Source organism: Dromiciops gliroides, chromosome 3 (assembly GCF_019393635.1).
Source record: "Dromiciops gliroides isolate mDroGli1 chromosome 3, mDroGli1.pri, whole genome shotgun sequence".
In the NCBI taxonomy this organism is placed as follows: domain Eukaryota; kingdom Metazoa; phylum Chordata; class Mammalia; order Microbiotheria; family Microbiotheriidae; genus Dromiciops; species Dromiciops gliroides.
In genome coordinates, this window is record NC_057863.1 from 489,561,392 (window position 1) to 489,577,803 (window position 16,412).

At 36.5% G+C, this 16,412-nt stretch overlaps 1 protein-coding gene across 1 annotated transcript in view; it reads left to right on the forward strand.

The window, feature by feature from the left end:
- Window positions 1-16,412, forward strand: part of CRYL1 (crystallin lambda 1) — a 178,598-nt gene that overhangs the window by 93,574 nt on the left and 68,612 nt on the right. Inside the window, exon 4 of the mRNA XM_043997794.1 lies at window positions 8,922-9,083. Within this exon, the coding sequence (XP_043853729.1) occupies window positions 8,922-9,083 (162 nt within the window). The remainder of the gene's footprint in view (window positions 1-8,921; window positions 9,084-16,412) is intronic.

Genomic DNA, 16,412 nt, shown 5'->3' on the forward strand with positions numbered 1-16,412 from the left:
CCACCCGCAAGAACTCACGCAATTCAATATAAGTTATACATGAGTAGTCATGGAAAACATCCCCACATTGGCTAGGTTATCAGAGAAAACAGTTAAAAAACAAAACTTCAGATTAAGGAATTGTCAAAAACCAAAATTTAAAAAATGTGTTTCAGTGTGTTTTCAGATACCATCAGTTCTTTCTCTGTAGATGGGTTGCAATTTTCATAAGTCCTTCAGGGTTATATTGGATCATTGCCTTGTTGAAAATAACCACATGCTTCCCAGCAGATCATCTTAAACTATTGCTGTTATTTTGTATACAGTACATTTCATTCTGCTTCAGTTCATGTAGGTCTTTCCAGGCTTTTCTGATAGCATCCTGTTTATCATAACTTTTATATAGTACTTTAAACTTGACAAAGAATTTTCTTCACAATAGTCCAGCAAAGCATGTACCATACGTTTTGCCATTATAGTCAATCATCATAACTATTTCCCTCCATCCTATTCCCTTCCCATGATATTTCTCTATTTTCTATCTTCTTTTACCCTATTCCTCTGCAAAAGTGTTTTACTTCTGACTGCCCCCTCCCCTGCTCTGCCCTCCCTTCTTTCACCCTTCCCTCCTACTTTCCTGTAGGGTTAAATAGATTACTTCTCCCAATGGGGGAATTCTTTTTTTTTTTTTTTTAGTGAGGCAATTGGGGTTAAGGGACTTGCCCAGGGTCACACAGCTAGTAAGTGTTAAGTGTCTGAGGCCGGATTTGAACCCAGGTACTCCTGACTTCAGGGCTGGTGCTCTATCCACTGTGCCACCTAGCTGCCCCAAGAACCCATATATGTTCTAAAATGTTTATAGCAGCTCTCCTTTTGGTGGCAAAGAACTGGAAATTGCAGAGATGCAATGGCTGAACAAGTTGTGGTATATGGTCATAATGTAATACTACTGTGCTATAAGAAATGATGAGTTCAGTGATCTTAGAAAAACATGAAAAGACTTGCATGAAATAATGAAGAGCAAAATGAGTAGAACCAAGAGGAATATTGTATACAGTAACAACAATTTTGTTTTAGGAATGACTTTGAGCAAATGAGTTGACTATTATAAATACACAAATTAAGTATAAAGGACATATGAAGAAAGATGCTATCTGCATCCAGAGAAAGAACTGATAAATAAATGTACAGAACAATTTTACATATATATATATATATATATATATATATATATATATAAATATATGTGTGTATATACACACACATTCATATACCTATTTGTGTCTAATTGTAATAATCTCTAGAGTGGAGTGGGGGAAGGGGAGGGAAGAAAAATTTACATGATAAATTTGTTGTATATTTGAAAGGAATAACAAGTTGGGCATAGTAGATTTGCAGTATTGTGTACAATCATTTAAAAAAATTATACTATGTTGTGGAAATACTTGTTTTAATCCAGAAATTATTATTTTTTTAAATTTAAATTTTAAATAAATTTTAAAATAAATTTTAAAAAGTGAATTCTTGCACCAGGTCAGTTCTGGTGGTATGATACATCACCAAGTGGGGACAAGATGGCAGCAATGGCCAAATAACAGAGATATTGGTCAGGGCGACATTGGTCTCTGAGAAGTGGCTCCATTTCTGCTTGCTGCCATTGTAGTTGTATTGCCTTTATGTGGACACTGAGCCTCCTCTGACTCTTTTCTCCTCTCCTCTTCCCATTCCTATGAATGTAACTAGCTGGCTGAGCCTGTGCACCTACTTGCATTACCATAGGAATTGTTAGTAGAAGGATATAAGTATCCAGCTGTGGGAAAATACTGGTGATGATTATATCTCCAGGAAAGGGGGATAATTATAGGCCGGGCTAACAGCCCACTAGCTCTCATGACTGTAGACTGGTTTAATGGCTTGGCTGAGAAACAATATGAGAGCATTGGGGCTATTTAGGAGCGGTGGCTTACTCCAGAGTTTGGATTTACAACCACTGCCCATAGTGGTATCAGGTTTCTTTCCTTAATTGCCCTTTCTTTGTGAGTGTGGTCCCTGGTGGATTCTTTCCATTGATTTGGAACCACTCGGAATGAATAAGGAATTAGGGTGAGTCCTGTATGTGTGTACCATAGGGAGAATAAGGGTCTCTGGTAGGTTCACACTCATATTTTATGTCTGTGGGTTATAGGAATAGATTGGATGAAAGACAGGAGTTGGTTACTATAATTTCTAAATTTTCATTTGAAGAGAGATCATTTCCAAGCTGAGTTTTGTAATTTGTATCTGGGATGCAGGATGGCACAGAGGGAAGGGCACTGATTTAGGAGTAAGAAGACTCAGGTTCCAGTCCTAGCCCCATTAGCCATGAGACCTTGTCTCTCTCTGAACATTTTTCTTATCTGTAAAGTGAATATACAATTGAATATATATGCATGTGTGTGTGTGTGTGTACACACACACATATATATATATACACACACATACACATATTTGTGTATGTATATATAATCTCTTTAATTACACAGCTGTGTAAGTTGCTGACTTCTGTAGGTTCTCTGCTGCCACTATCTCCCAAGTCTTATCTTCAAATAAATTGTCATTAAATTTATACTTGATAGGGGCGGCTAGGTGGCGCAATGGATAGAGCACCGGCCCCAGAGTCAGGAGTACCTGAGTTCAAATCTGGCCTCAGACACTTAACACTTACTAGCTGTGTGACCTTGGGCAAGTCACTTAACCCCAATTGCCCCCCCCCCAAAATTATACTTGATACATTGGTTTCTTAGCATGTTGGTTTTCTGAATGACTTTTCAGTTTTATTTCTTCCCTTTACATCATATGATTTACAAACGTAACAATAGAACTAACAGTACGTATGAAGGCAGTATTACTGTCTGTTACAATCACAGATTCTTGTCATTGTTCTTGGAAAGAACTTTGGCCCAATCCTAAATGAGTGATTTTGTAAAAATTACAGAAGATTCTATGGAATGAGAAAGGAAACAGACACACAATCAATATTTAAACCCATGCATATCCCAGTTTCTCCCAGCATACCTCCTAGAGGGAATTCCATGGTCCTGAGTTCATGGGATCATATATTTAAGATTGAAAAAGACCTTTGAGAGGGCTCATCTAATCTAGTGGTGTCAAATTCAAAGAGTTTGTATGAAAGGAGCCCTGTGGGTTGCATGTTGACTTAGTTTTAAAATATAATATCTATTTTATTGCATTTTAATTTATTTTGTTAAATGTTTACCAATTATACCAGGAGTGTTGTGGGCTCCTTGGGCTGGAAGGTGCATATTTGATGCCTCTGATAGAGTCCAATCTCTTTATTTTAGAGAGGAAGAAACTGAGCCCCTGAGAAGTGAGCCTGATATCACATGGGCAGGAAGTAGCAGAGTCAAGATTTGAACTTGACTTTTCTGAGTCCACATCTGGTGTTCTTTCTAGTCACACTGCAAGAGGAAACAAGAAGAATCCCTGTAATCTTTGCACATAATCTTCTGGAAATGACATGATTTCTAATACATGATCCCCACATGCCAGTTATTCTTTAAGTGACGGTTTTCTAGATTAGGTACAGTGACTACCTATACATAATGTGCCAACTTTTTAGAAGTTTTGGAAAGGAAGATGAGACCTTGGGCAGAATCTAATTTGTTATCTATTCCCCCGTAAACCCATTCATATGTTCTCTGGAGCAAAACATTCTCTTCTTGACAGATGTTGGTACCTTTTTGGAAAAGGCTATAGGGTCTGTGTGCAGAGAAGTAGAAACTGGATTCAGTGGATGTTTAAACTTTAAAAAAAAGTCTTTAGCTAGCGTGCTGGACTTGGAGTTATGAAGACCCAACTTTGAATCCTGCCTCAAAAACTTACTAGCTGTGTGATGCTGGGCAAATCAATCCACTTCTATCTGCCTCAGTTTTCTTATATGTCAAATGGGGATGGTGATAATAGCAACTACTGCCCTGGGCTTTTTTTTTTTTTTTAGTGAGGCAATTGGGGTTAAGGGACTTGCCCAGGGTCACACAGCTAGTAAGTGTTAAGTGTCTGAGGCTGGATTTGAACCCAGGTATTCCTGACTCCAGGGCCGGTGATATATCCACTGTACCACCTAGCTGCCCCCCCCCCCTTTTTTTTAGGATCCAATGAGATAACATATGTAAAGTGCTTTGCAAAACCTTTAAGTGCTTTATAAATGTTACCTGTTATTGTTATTTATTATTAGCAAAGCAAATCTTATCATTAGCCGCCTGAATGAAGTTGAAGATTCAGTGACAGATATTGGAACAGCTTTTAAAGGGCAGATTATTTCCATTTCCAAGTTAAAAAGGAAGAAAGCTCCTCTGTTATGACACTAATGAATTCAGTCCTTTTTTCTTCCTTTTTTGCTTTCCCCCTGCAAAATTATCAGATGGGGAACTTCTTTAGAAGTCTTAACTTTAAATATAAAGTACCTTTTGAGTGTATTGAAGTAATTCACGAAGTTTCTCATTTGAACAGTGAGGGACATTGCAGATTCCTATGATTCTGTTTTATTTAGCAAAAAGGTTGCTTTTTTTTTTTAAAGAATCTGAATTGATAAAATATCACAACTATTTTAAAACTGCAGGTGTAGTAATAATATTTGCAACGTAGAATTTATTTGCTTTAGAAAATGTAAATGAAATAGTTGAGTGTAACAAGGAGAAGCTTTAGAAGAAAATGCTTGCCTAGCTCCCCTTCTCCAAGGGGTTATCCTGGAAAGCTGACAAATTGGCATGTAACTGACTCTTCCAGTTAGATGCTCTTGAGGTTGGATTAAATTGAAAGTCAAGCTTGATACCTCCTGTAGTTGCTGGAATCTTGGACAAGAATTTGCTTTTTGTGGTCATGGATTTTCACAGGAATATGGCAGTGCAACTTTAAAATGCCCAGGTGGATTCCTAGCTGGCTCCTGCACTCTTTTTAAAAAGAGAATATGGCTGTTGCATAGATTTGGGGCTGTTTTGCCCCCTCATTGTTTGATGTTCTTTTTCTCAGGGCAAACAATAGCTGCAGAATTCTCTGCTTTGTAATCGGCAGCAAGTGATGAAGTTCCTGATTCATAGTATTTCAGTCTTGCTTTCCCTGTCTCTGTTCTTTAGGGAGTCAGTATCCCTTGTCTGAGAAAGTGACTCCAAGCTTGACATGGACAGAGGCATTATTGCCCTGGTCCAACAAATCGAATACAATTGGGCCACTATAAAAGGAACTTCAAGCAAATGTGCCATTTAAAAACCTTACATAATCATAGCAGGTTTGGGTTTCCTACTTTCAAGCTTTCTTACCTCTTTGATTATCATAGGATCTGAAGAAAGGCATAGAATTTCAGGGGGAGAATCTGCAGGGCATGCGACAATAAGGCCATTCATTCATGGCTCCTCTTTTATTAGCTCTCTCTGTATCTGCATCACTCCTAGTCTCTGGCTTTGCTAAAAGAATCTATTTAAACTCAACTCAACTCGCAAACTTAACTGATCCAGGAATTACTCAATACAACTAGGCAGCTACTGTAGCTTTTTTTGATAAGGAGATTTAATACAATGGGCTTTACAGTTCTTAAATGACTCCACTTTTTTCTATCTTTGCAATGTGGTGCTTTTCTGACCTTTTGTTCTCAGTAAAATTCCCGCATAGTTTGTGATATTTTGAAAAAGTATACACAAACACAACATCAACTCCCCACCCTGTGGAGTAAAAGTTTTAACTCCAGTAGATCAAGTAGAAGTGAAATTTATGCCTCCTGATGGATATTTACACAGCTGATTTAAGTGCACAGCAGAGCCTCTGCACAACATTAAATCTAAATAGAAACCTTCTTTTGGGTGGTACCGCTGATTGAATGAATAAGAGGGTCTACACCGACCTAGCTTTCAAGTGCTATTTATGAGCTCTGCTCATCAAATGAAATGAACAATTTCATTTACCTAAATTTCAGTGAAATGGAAAAATCTGAGAATCAGTGGGTGGGCAGAAGATAAACACAAAGAAGTGATCACTATGTCCATCTACCTTCCTCACCCACCCCCCCATCAACTAGATTGAGTCCCAAGTGGTTTGGGGTGACCCCATCTACCTAGTCAGCAGCACCTTCTGATACAAAATTCTAAATGGAAAATTCAGGAGGATCTGACCTTGTTTTTGTACCTTTGAGTGATGATTCCCATACTTTGACTTGCAGGCACTTTGGGGAAAAATCAGTGACCTTACTCCAAGAGATCTTTCTCACTAAATGACTTTGTATAATAAATAAACATCTTCTGCAAACAGATATGTTACTGTTTTTAAACATACATATAGTTTTGTTGAACATAATAATAACAATAGCAACAACAATAATAATAAACAGTAATAGTGGTAGCTAGCATTTATATGGGGCAGCTAGGTGGCACAGTGGATAGAATACCAGGCTTGAAGTCAAGAAGACTCATCTTCCTGAGTTCAAATCTGGTCTCAGACACTTACTAGCAGTATGACCCTGGGCAAGTCACTTCCCCTTATTTGCTTAAGTTCCTTATCTACAAAATGAGCAGGAGAAGGAAAGGCTAACTACCCCAATATCTTTGCCAAAACAACCCCAAATGGGGTCACTAAGAGCTGGATACAACTAAAACAACTGAACAAAGCATTTATATAGTGTTTTAAGGTTTATAAAGCACTTTATACATATTGTCTCATTTGATCCTTGTGATTAACCTGTTCTATTATTATCATCACAATTTTCAGATGAGACTGAGAGATCACATAAGTAGAAGGTAACTGAGGCAATATTTGAACCCAGGTCTCAATGTTAAGGAAGTATAAATTTATTTAATAGCATTCTGAAATGCATGGTAGGTTTTTTTCCCCCCTCATGTATTTTCTGAATCAGAGGATACAAAAAAGTGAATTTACCATCACAGGGAGGTCATCAAGATTTTTTGTTGTTGGAAAAGGGTACTCAAAAATATTTGGAACTATAGTTTAGATTAGCTCTACAATTATCTCTGCCTTCTCAGTCTTTCCCCATCTACTTGTTCCTTCCATATTGCCTATGAAAACACCCATGTCATATTCATCCTTAAAAAACCCTCACTAGATTTCATCAAACTAAGCCTCTTCTTTCTCAGTAAAACTCATAGAAAAAGCTGTCTACAGTCATTGCCTATATTTCTCTTCTAACTGATTCACTTCTCAATCCTTTGCAATCTGGCTGCAGAACTTATCACTCAGCTGACACTGCTCTCTCCAAAATCACCATTGATCCCTTAGTTGATAAATCTAGTGTCCTTTTCCCAATCCATATACTTTCTGAATTCTCCACGGCCTTCACCACTGTTAACCACCTTCTCCTCTTATATACTCTCTATTCACTGGGTTTCCATGATACTTCTCTCTTATGAAATGGCAATACTTGTTCCCTCCTATGTATCTGACCTCTGGATCATCTTTGATATTATATTACCTGTGTGGTGTTCTCCAAGACTCTGCTCTGTGCCTTCATCTCTCTTTCCTCTCTGCATTAGGTGACTTTATCAGCTTCCAAAGATTTAATTATCATTTCTATGCACATGACTCTCAGATCTATATGTCCTGCCCATCTCTTTCTCATGAGCTCCAGGAATGCATTACTATCTCCCTGTTGGTTGCAAACTGGATATCCTATCCTATAGACATCTCAAACTCGGCAAATGTCCCACCCTTTCCCCTGAAATCTACCCCCCTACACACATACACTTTTTTATGAACTCCCCTATTACTATCTAGGACACTACTATCCTCCCAATCTCCCAGCTTCAAAATCTTGGTAATATCCTCTATTCCTCACTCTCTGTCACTCTCAATCTCCAATCTTGTTTCCAAGGTACCAAATCTTTCTTCCTTCATAACATCTCTTGACTCTGTCCCCTTCTCTCCACTCATATGGCCATTGGCCTCATTCAAACCCTTATTACCTCTCACTTAGATTATTCCTTCCTAATTGATCTTCCTGTTTCAGGTCTCTCCCTACTCCAATTCATTCTCCATACAACTATTGAGATAATTTTTTTTCCTAATGTCAAGGTCCATCCATGTCACTATCCTTAGTACCTCTAGGTACAAAAACCAACTTCTTTCTTTTGCTCCTAAAGTTCTTCACAACCTGACCCATCTTAACGTTTCAGTCTTATTACACAGTCTTGCTCCCCTTCTCTCACTAGGTGGTCCCGCCAATGGGCTTTGTTGATGTTCTCCTACATGGTTGATCTCCAGTCTTCGTGCCTTTGTACCAGCCCTCTTTCAAACCTGGAACAGGTTTTTGAACCTCCTCACCTCTACCTCTGAGAATGCCAAATTTCTGTTAATACTCAACTCAAGCATTATCTTCTACTTGTGGCCTTTTCTGGTCCCTGCTTCCCTCTAGCTCTAGCTTCCCCACCAGTTATGTTTCTTCTATTGGATAAATACCTACAGGTGAATATGCTCATCTTACCTAATAAAATATAAGGTCCTCTAGGGTAGGGGCCATTTCACTTTTGTCTTTGTATCTTGGTTTTTAAGTTGTATATTTGTCATGTACCATTTAGAGAAGCATATAAAGAAAGCTCTCTGGAAATTATGTGATGTAAAATGTGTTCTAATTCTACACTTATTATTTTCTGGGAAAATCAGCTCTTTAGCTTGTTAAGAGAGGCAGATCACTTAAAACAAAGTCAGTGGTTAAGAACACTCTGTATGTTTGCGGCAGTCTGCCTGCCTGAGGTGTATAGTCAGCCTGTCTACAGATCACCCCTCCCATCTGGCTTGGCAGACTTCTGATGGAAGGTGCTGGTACTTTTTGTGGGTTTTGTATTGTTTCCTTTGGGAACAAAACCAATCATGAAATGCTCTTGTGAACTTTCTCAAATGTACTCATTATTAGTAGTAATTAAAATTCTCTCTCCTCTTGTTTTCAGGAATGCACTCCAGAAAATCTTGAATTGAAGAAGAAGGTTTTTTCTCAATTAGACCTTATTGTTGATAATAGAGTCATCTTAAGCAGCTCCAGCTCCTGCCTTTTGCCTTCAAAGATGTTTATGGGTTTGAAGCATGTGAAGCAATGCATTGTGGCTCATCCTGTGAGTACCTGAGCATATGTTTTTATTTTTCTTCATTATTTCTTTTGTGAATTTCCTCACCAATTCACTAAGATTTTCTTGAGAACTCCTTTATTTCCTACTATATGAAATAGGTGGGAGTACAGTGTTTATATTATAATAGGATTGATATATAATCAACATAAACTTACCTATTGCCCATGTCTAAATAATTATTCAGATTATCCTAAAGTAGTTTTCAAGCTAATGTACTAATGATGCATCTGTAGAAATTGTTATTTCTCAGTTTTCCTCTACTATTTATTAAATTCCACAAACACTATATTAGAAAGAGCAGCTAGGTGGTACAGTAGCTAGAGCACTGGGCTTGGAATCAGGAAGATTCTTCTTCCTTAGTTCAAATCTATCCTCAGATAGCTGTGTGATCCTGGGTAAGTCACTTAACTCTGTTTGCCCCAATTCTCCATCTGTAACACAAGCTAGAGAAGGAAATGGCAAACCACTTCAGTATCTTTGCCAAGAAAACCCCAAAAAGGATCATGAAGAGTTGGATACAATTGAAAATGACTAAACAAGAAGAAATGTAGTAAAAGACTGTTAGATGTTGGGGATATTAAGATGAAAAATAGCAGTCTCTTCTTTCAAGTAGTTTGTATTTTACTGGAGGATGGGCTACGAAATGTACACAAGTGAACAAATAAAGTAGAAAGGACAGAGAAAAGATCCATATATAGTACTATAGGAAATTTTGAGGTGGGAGAGTACTGTTAGTTAAACAGATTGGGCAAGAAAACACAGTAGGGCATGAACTAGGCCTTGAACTATGGATAAGGTATTCAGGTGCAGGGAATAGTGTAAGCAAGAGCAAAGGGCTAAGAACAAGAGTGAATAGGTGAGATAGTGAAGAGATGGATCACCCATACAATAGAGGGTACAAAGTGGATAATAGTAGGATCATAGGGTTTAGGATTGAAAGAGAGTTTGGGGATCATCTAATTTAACTCTGTTATTTTAAACAGGGAAAAATTAAGACCCACCCAAAGAGGTCTATTGATTTGCCCCCAATCATACAAGTATGTATGTAATTAGTAGTTGAGCAAGGATTAGAGCCCAGGTCTTCAGACCTGAATCCAATGCTCTTTTTATTGCACACTGATGAGTAGTGGAAAGTAAGGCTGGATATTTAGGTTGAGGTGAGATCATGGCAGTTGTAAACTCCAGAGAAAGGAGTTTTGGTGTGATGCATTAGGCATTTGTGGGCTGGTTAAAGCTCTTAAGATGTAATAAAAGTAATATTTTAGGAAGATGAACCTGGAAAGTGGTATGTGGACTGGATGAGAGAGACTTGAAGTTGAGAAAACAGTTAATTGAAGCTGTTGCAGTAATATCACATTAAGTGGTAAGTATCTGGACTGGATAATGGAATGAGAGGAAGAGGCTTATTATATTATTACAATTATAGAGAAATTTCTAAGGAAGCATTGACAGAAACTCATGCTGATTCCACCATGTTGAAGAGGTTCAGGGTATGATGACTAAAGACCCTTTGTGCTTTTTGAAGGCCAGCCTAACCAAGTAGGTCGAGACTCATAATCAGTAGGTTAGCCACCTGATAATAAATTATTTAGCCATAGCAAACCATGAAACCAATAAAAACGCAAGGTGGCCCCCAGTGTTGTGCTATTTCCTTGTATTTCTACATCGATAGGGGCAGAATGGTGGAAAAATGAGACTGTTTAGAGACTATCTCTAAACATTAACTGTCAATACTCTAAATTTGAGACTTTTATCCAGAAACCAGTGACCAACAATTAGGTCTGCCACTGAATTAACTGAATCAGATCAGTCTAAGCATTCTCACCATAAGTGAAAAAAGAAGACAAAAGAAAGTTGTGGCTTAATGGAAGAATGGCTTCCAGTTTCTTCACTGAGAAACAGATGAAGGAGTTGGGAGAATTTTACTGTGCATACAAAGACAAGAAGAAATAGGATGTTTAGTTATCTTGTATTTCATTGTTCAAGATAAGCATTTGAAAGAAAAAGACCCCCCTCATGAAATTATTTGTAACCTATATGTCAACATCTGTTGGAGAAGCTCAAGAAGCAGAGCAACTCCATGAATAACTTAATAATAGCCTTCAAATTAAATCAACATATGCTTTAATATTAGGGACTTCTCTGCAAAGGTGGGCATAGTGGAGAAAAGTAAAAACCATGTGGGAAAAAATGATTTAGGGGAGAGGCCAAAGCCTTGTTGACTACATAGAAGGCTCAAGCCTATGCATTATGGATGCTTTCTTCAAGAACAGAGTTGAGAGATGCCAGAAATGGTAAATACCAAGTAAAATCACCAAAAAAAGAGAAACTAATTATTTTCTAAGAAAAAAACCCCTAGTTACTAATAGTTGTTTCTGAATCATCAAGTCCCTACAGAGTCAGACCTTCAACATGTTAACGATGAAAGTCAATGACAAAGTTAAAAGAAAAGAATTAAAATGAGATCACGTAATGTGATTTATGTAAAAAAGCTGTGGATTCTGAAAAATGGACAAATGAATAAAAGAACATACATTGACATAAGTCATCATCAGTTCCTAAGGAACTTTAACCAATATAATCAATTGCCACAATGAAGAGAAAAAAAGAGCTTTGTAAAGCCCTTTAGCAGGTGAGCCCTTGATCTCCCTTTCAAGCAGAACAATTTGGCTCTTAAGTATAACCTTGATTTAATATTTAAACTCATTTGTAAAATTTTGCAGAAGAGGATTGTGGAAAGTTATGATCAGTACTGACTCATAAAACATCAAGAAAAGGTAGGAAGAAATAAATTTACAAGAAGCGAGATGAGAGACCCAACCAAGCCAAGTTAGCCCAAATATACTTAGGGGTGACACTGACAGGAGGACAGTGAAAAGATAAAAACTGGAAAAGATTTGTCAAGACTTTTATAGCAAACTGTTTTTTTTTTCTGTCAATGACAGTTTGTCTACTATATTCACACACTGATATTACAGTCCTTAATGCATTGCACAGGAAGAAGAAATGCCACTAAACGAAACAAAGATAAGGAAAGCATCAAGATCAGACCAAGTACATACACCAAGTAAATGCCAAGTACATACACGCAGAGGAGATCAGTCCTGGAGATGACATAGTTTTGATTGATTGTCAGGATTGCTGGAAAAGAACAACAAACACTTTGAAAAAACCCTCTAAAAGCTTATTACAATATTACAATATTGCAAATATTCCTTGATCCACATACCTGTTTTCTTATCTCTATAAAATCTTTATGAAAATAATTTTCATGCCCATATTAACATTTTTGAAACACTTTGAGAGAGAACATATAGGCTTTTGTAAAATGATATTTTACAGCAAACCACATCTTTACTATCATAAATGACTGAAAGGTATAACAAGTATTAGACTCTACTCTGTTTATCATTTGTTAACTATACAAAACATTATTAGATAGAGGAAAATATTGCCTTTAAGGCTTTCCTCTAACAAGATATTTCCTATGAACACAGTTAAATCATATAAGTCTTTGAATAATGTAATAACAGATAATTTTGTTTAGCAGTCCTCTGACTATTGATATGAAGCAAGGCATAAAACATATGTATACTTGCCAAGGGTGTTTGCCATGGTCCTTGGGGTCCAAATGAAAGAGGGGTTCCCCATAAATCATGGACACCACAGGCAGTCTATTAAAGCTTGTGAACCTCTTCTCAGAATAATGTTTTTAATGCATAAAATAATGCATAGAATTATGAAAGGATTACAATTATATATTTGGATTACAATTGAAATATATTTACCAAAATATTAACAATACAAATTCATGAACTCTAAGTGAAGAATTCTTTCTATAGATAGTATGTCCCTCCAAAGGCTTCTGTTTGCAAATGACATTATTCTGATTTCATTAATCCCTGGAACATAGGTCAAAATAGTGTAGCTTAACTATAGACACAGGAAAACTAAGAGAATGAAGGATACCTATTGTTTATATTATAATATGCATTGTCAGTCAGTACACAAATGCTTCAGATGGGCAATGAATTGTATCTAAAATTGAACAGGAAATATATAGAGAACTGAGCCAAATTAAAAAAAAAATACAAGTCATTCCTCAATTGGTAAATGGTCAAAGGATATGAACAGGCAGTTTCTGACAAAGAAATCAAAACTATCTATAGTCATATGAAAAAATGCTCTAAATCACTATTGATCAGAGAATTGCAAATTAAAAGAACTCTGAGGTACCACCTCACACCTCTCAGATTGGCTAATATGACAATAAAGGAAAATGGTGGGTGTTGGAGGGGCTTTAGGAAAACTGGGACACTAATGCACTGTTGGTGGAGTAGTGAATTGCTCTAACCATTCTGGAGAACAATTTAGAACTATGCCCAAAAGAATATAAAACTGTGCATACCCTAATACCACTGCTAGTTTTCCAAAGACATCTGCAAAAAGAAAAAAAAGACCTTTTTGTACAAAAATATTTTAGCAGTTCTTTTTGTGGTACCTAAGAATTGGAAATCAAAGGGATGCCCATCACTTTGGGAAATAGCTAAACAAGCCGTGGTATATGATTGTAATGGAATATTATTGTACTATAAGAAATGACAAACAGGATGACTTCAGAAAAACCTGGAAAGACTTATGTCAACTGATTCATAGTGAAGTGAACAGAACCAGGAGAATGTTGTACACAGTAACAACAATATTGTTTGATGAAGAAGTTTGAATGGCTTAGCTGTTCTCAGAAATACAATGATCCAAGATCCCAAAGGATTAATGATGAAACATACTGTTTCCAGAGATGAACTGAAAATGATTGAATTCAGACTGAAGACATGCTATTTCTCACTTTCATTTTTTCTTTTGTTTGAGTCTTGTACAAAATTACTAATTGGAATTACCTTACATAATTGTACATGTATAACATATCTGATTGCTTATCATCTCAAGGAGGGAGGAGGAATGCATAGGGAGAGAAGGCTAGAATTTGGAACTCAAAACTCTAAATAAAAATGTTAAAAAGTTAAAAAAATAGAATTGAATAGGAGAAAAATAAGCTAGAGTTGGGAAATTGTTCATTATTTTAAATAACCTCAAGCTCTTCTCTGAAACACCTATATTTTTATATTATTTTACATTTTTGTTGATACCTTTTGTTTTTACATAACCTTTATTCCTGGATATATCCCTCTACCTCTCCTACCCAACAAGCCATCCTTCATAACAAAGATTAAAAACCAAAAAGTTCAGCAAAACTAACCAGTTAATCCACCAGGTCTTCATAGTATTTTATATTCATAGTCCTCTAGTCCAGGAAAGAATAGAGGAAAGTGATTTTTTTCCCCCCTTCTACTTCAGGGCCAAGCTTTGTCATTATAATTATCTAGCATTCAGCATTTTATGTATCAGTTAATGTAAATCTTACCAGATTTCTCTGAATTCTTCTTATTCATCATTTTTTATGGTGCAGGAACATTTCATTATATTTGCATACCAAAATTTGTTTAGCCTTTCCTCAATCAGTGGGCATTTATTTCCAGGTTTGTGCTATTTCTCCTCCTCCAATAAGGCTATGAATATTTTGATAAGACCTATTTTTTTAACACCAGTTTTATTCTGATGATGCTGTATGACTGTGAAAAATGGAATACCACAGTTTCTGAGGAATTAAAATTATAATTCATTGAAGGGGCACTGAGAGGGAATATGAGTATGAGTGGATTGTAAGATATCAGCTAAGAATTGTACAGGAGAAATAGTGAAAAGGATATCATCAGAAAAGATGATTTCCCAAAAAAGGAAGTAGACTGACCAAGGCAAGGAAGAATACTGGATGTAACTTCTGTGAACTCCATCATGTAATTAGATTAGAATACCCATCCTGTGATTAGATTCTGATCATTCACTATGCTTCCATACTGGATATAAATTTATGAACTCACATCTGAAAACTTCCAGTTCCTAAAATTCTGTCATCTCATTTTCAAATTTGTGTGAGTCACATAATTATTTAGAAGTGTTAGACATTTTTCCAGACAGGTTAGTTTATAAATCTTTTACCTTGTCACATTTTCCCTTTTACCTCCACCCTTCCTTCTCCCATTTCAAATGGAGCCACACGATATTAAGAGATCTGGAGTAAGGCCCTGTGATTAGGTGGCTTACTGGAGAGGATTTATGGGAGGCTAGGGATGAGAGTTGTATAGGATGAAAAGAAATGGATGAATTGTGATTTGTTCTGTCTGAGGGAACCTTCTCACTGATCCATGGATCACAGATTGAAGGAATTATGTGAGGGTCAGCTCTGTGCTTTCTTTTGGTTTAATTTGGAGAAGGAAATAATTCCTCTTAGTCTTTTTCTACCCACATAAATGTGCCAATAAACCTAGTGTCTATATTCTTAAATAATTTTTTTGGTCTATGTCTTAGTGCTAATATTCCAAAGTGAACTCTGTTATTTATAATTCAGTGGCTATCTCAAATGTTTAAGATGTTACTACAAAGCAAAGAGGATAACATCTTCTTATAGTTCCATCTTATGATTTGATAACTTCCCAGGGGCATTCTAACTATTCTTCCAATGATACCGTGAAGGAATGTTCCAGGAACATCTCTTTCCATTGGAAATCAGTGCTCTTGAAAGGTGGCCAAAATTGTTAGTAACCAAAGACATCTAGAACCACCCATCCTGTAATTAGATTGTTATTATTCATTATGCTTCCTTACTGAATATAAATTGATGAGCTCACATCTGAAAACTTCTAGTTCTAAAAATTGTCAGCTCATTTTCAAATCTGTGCATGGTCACATAATTAATTAGAAGTGTGTCAGACATTTCCCAGACAGGTTAGTTTATAAATCTTCTACCTCGTCACGTTTTCCCTTTTGCCTCCACCCTTCCTTCTCCCATTCAAATGGAGCCAAATTTCAGTGTTCTGTGCTAGTGGTATAGGGATAGCATGCATCAATGGAATCTGTGGTTAATTTAGGAACTCATTTTAACAATTTCAATCTCTTTCCCACTTTTTTAAAAAAATAAAATTTATATCGATACCTTTTTGTTTTAACATCACCTATATTTCCCACTCACTGTATTCTTTCTTATCTCCATCCCAGAAAACTATCCCATAAAAATACTTTGTAACTTAACTATTCTCAGCAACACAATGATCCAAGATGATCCAAAAGGACTAATGATAAAGCATACTATCCACCTCCAAAGAAAGAACTAATATTGATTGAACACAGACTGAAGCATGCTATTTTTGACTTTCTTTTTTTCTTTTATTTGAATTTTCATATACAAAATGACTAATA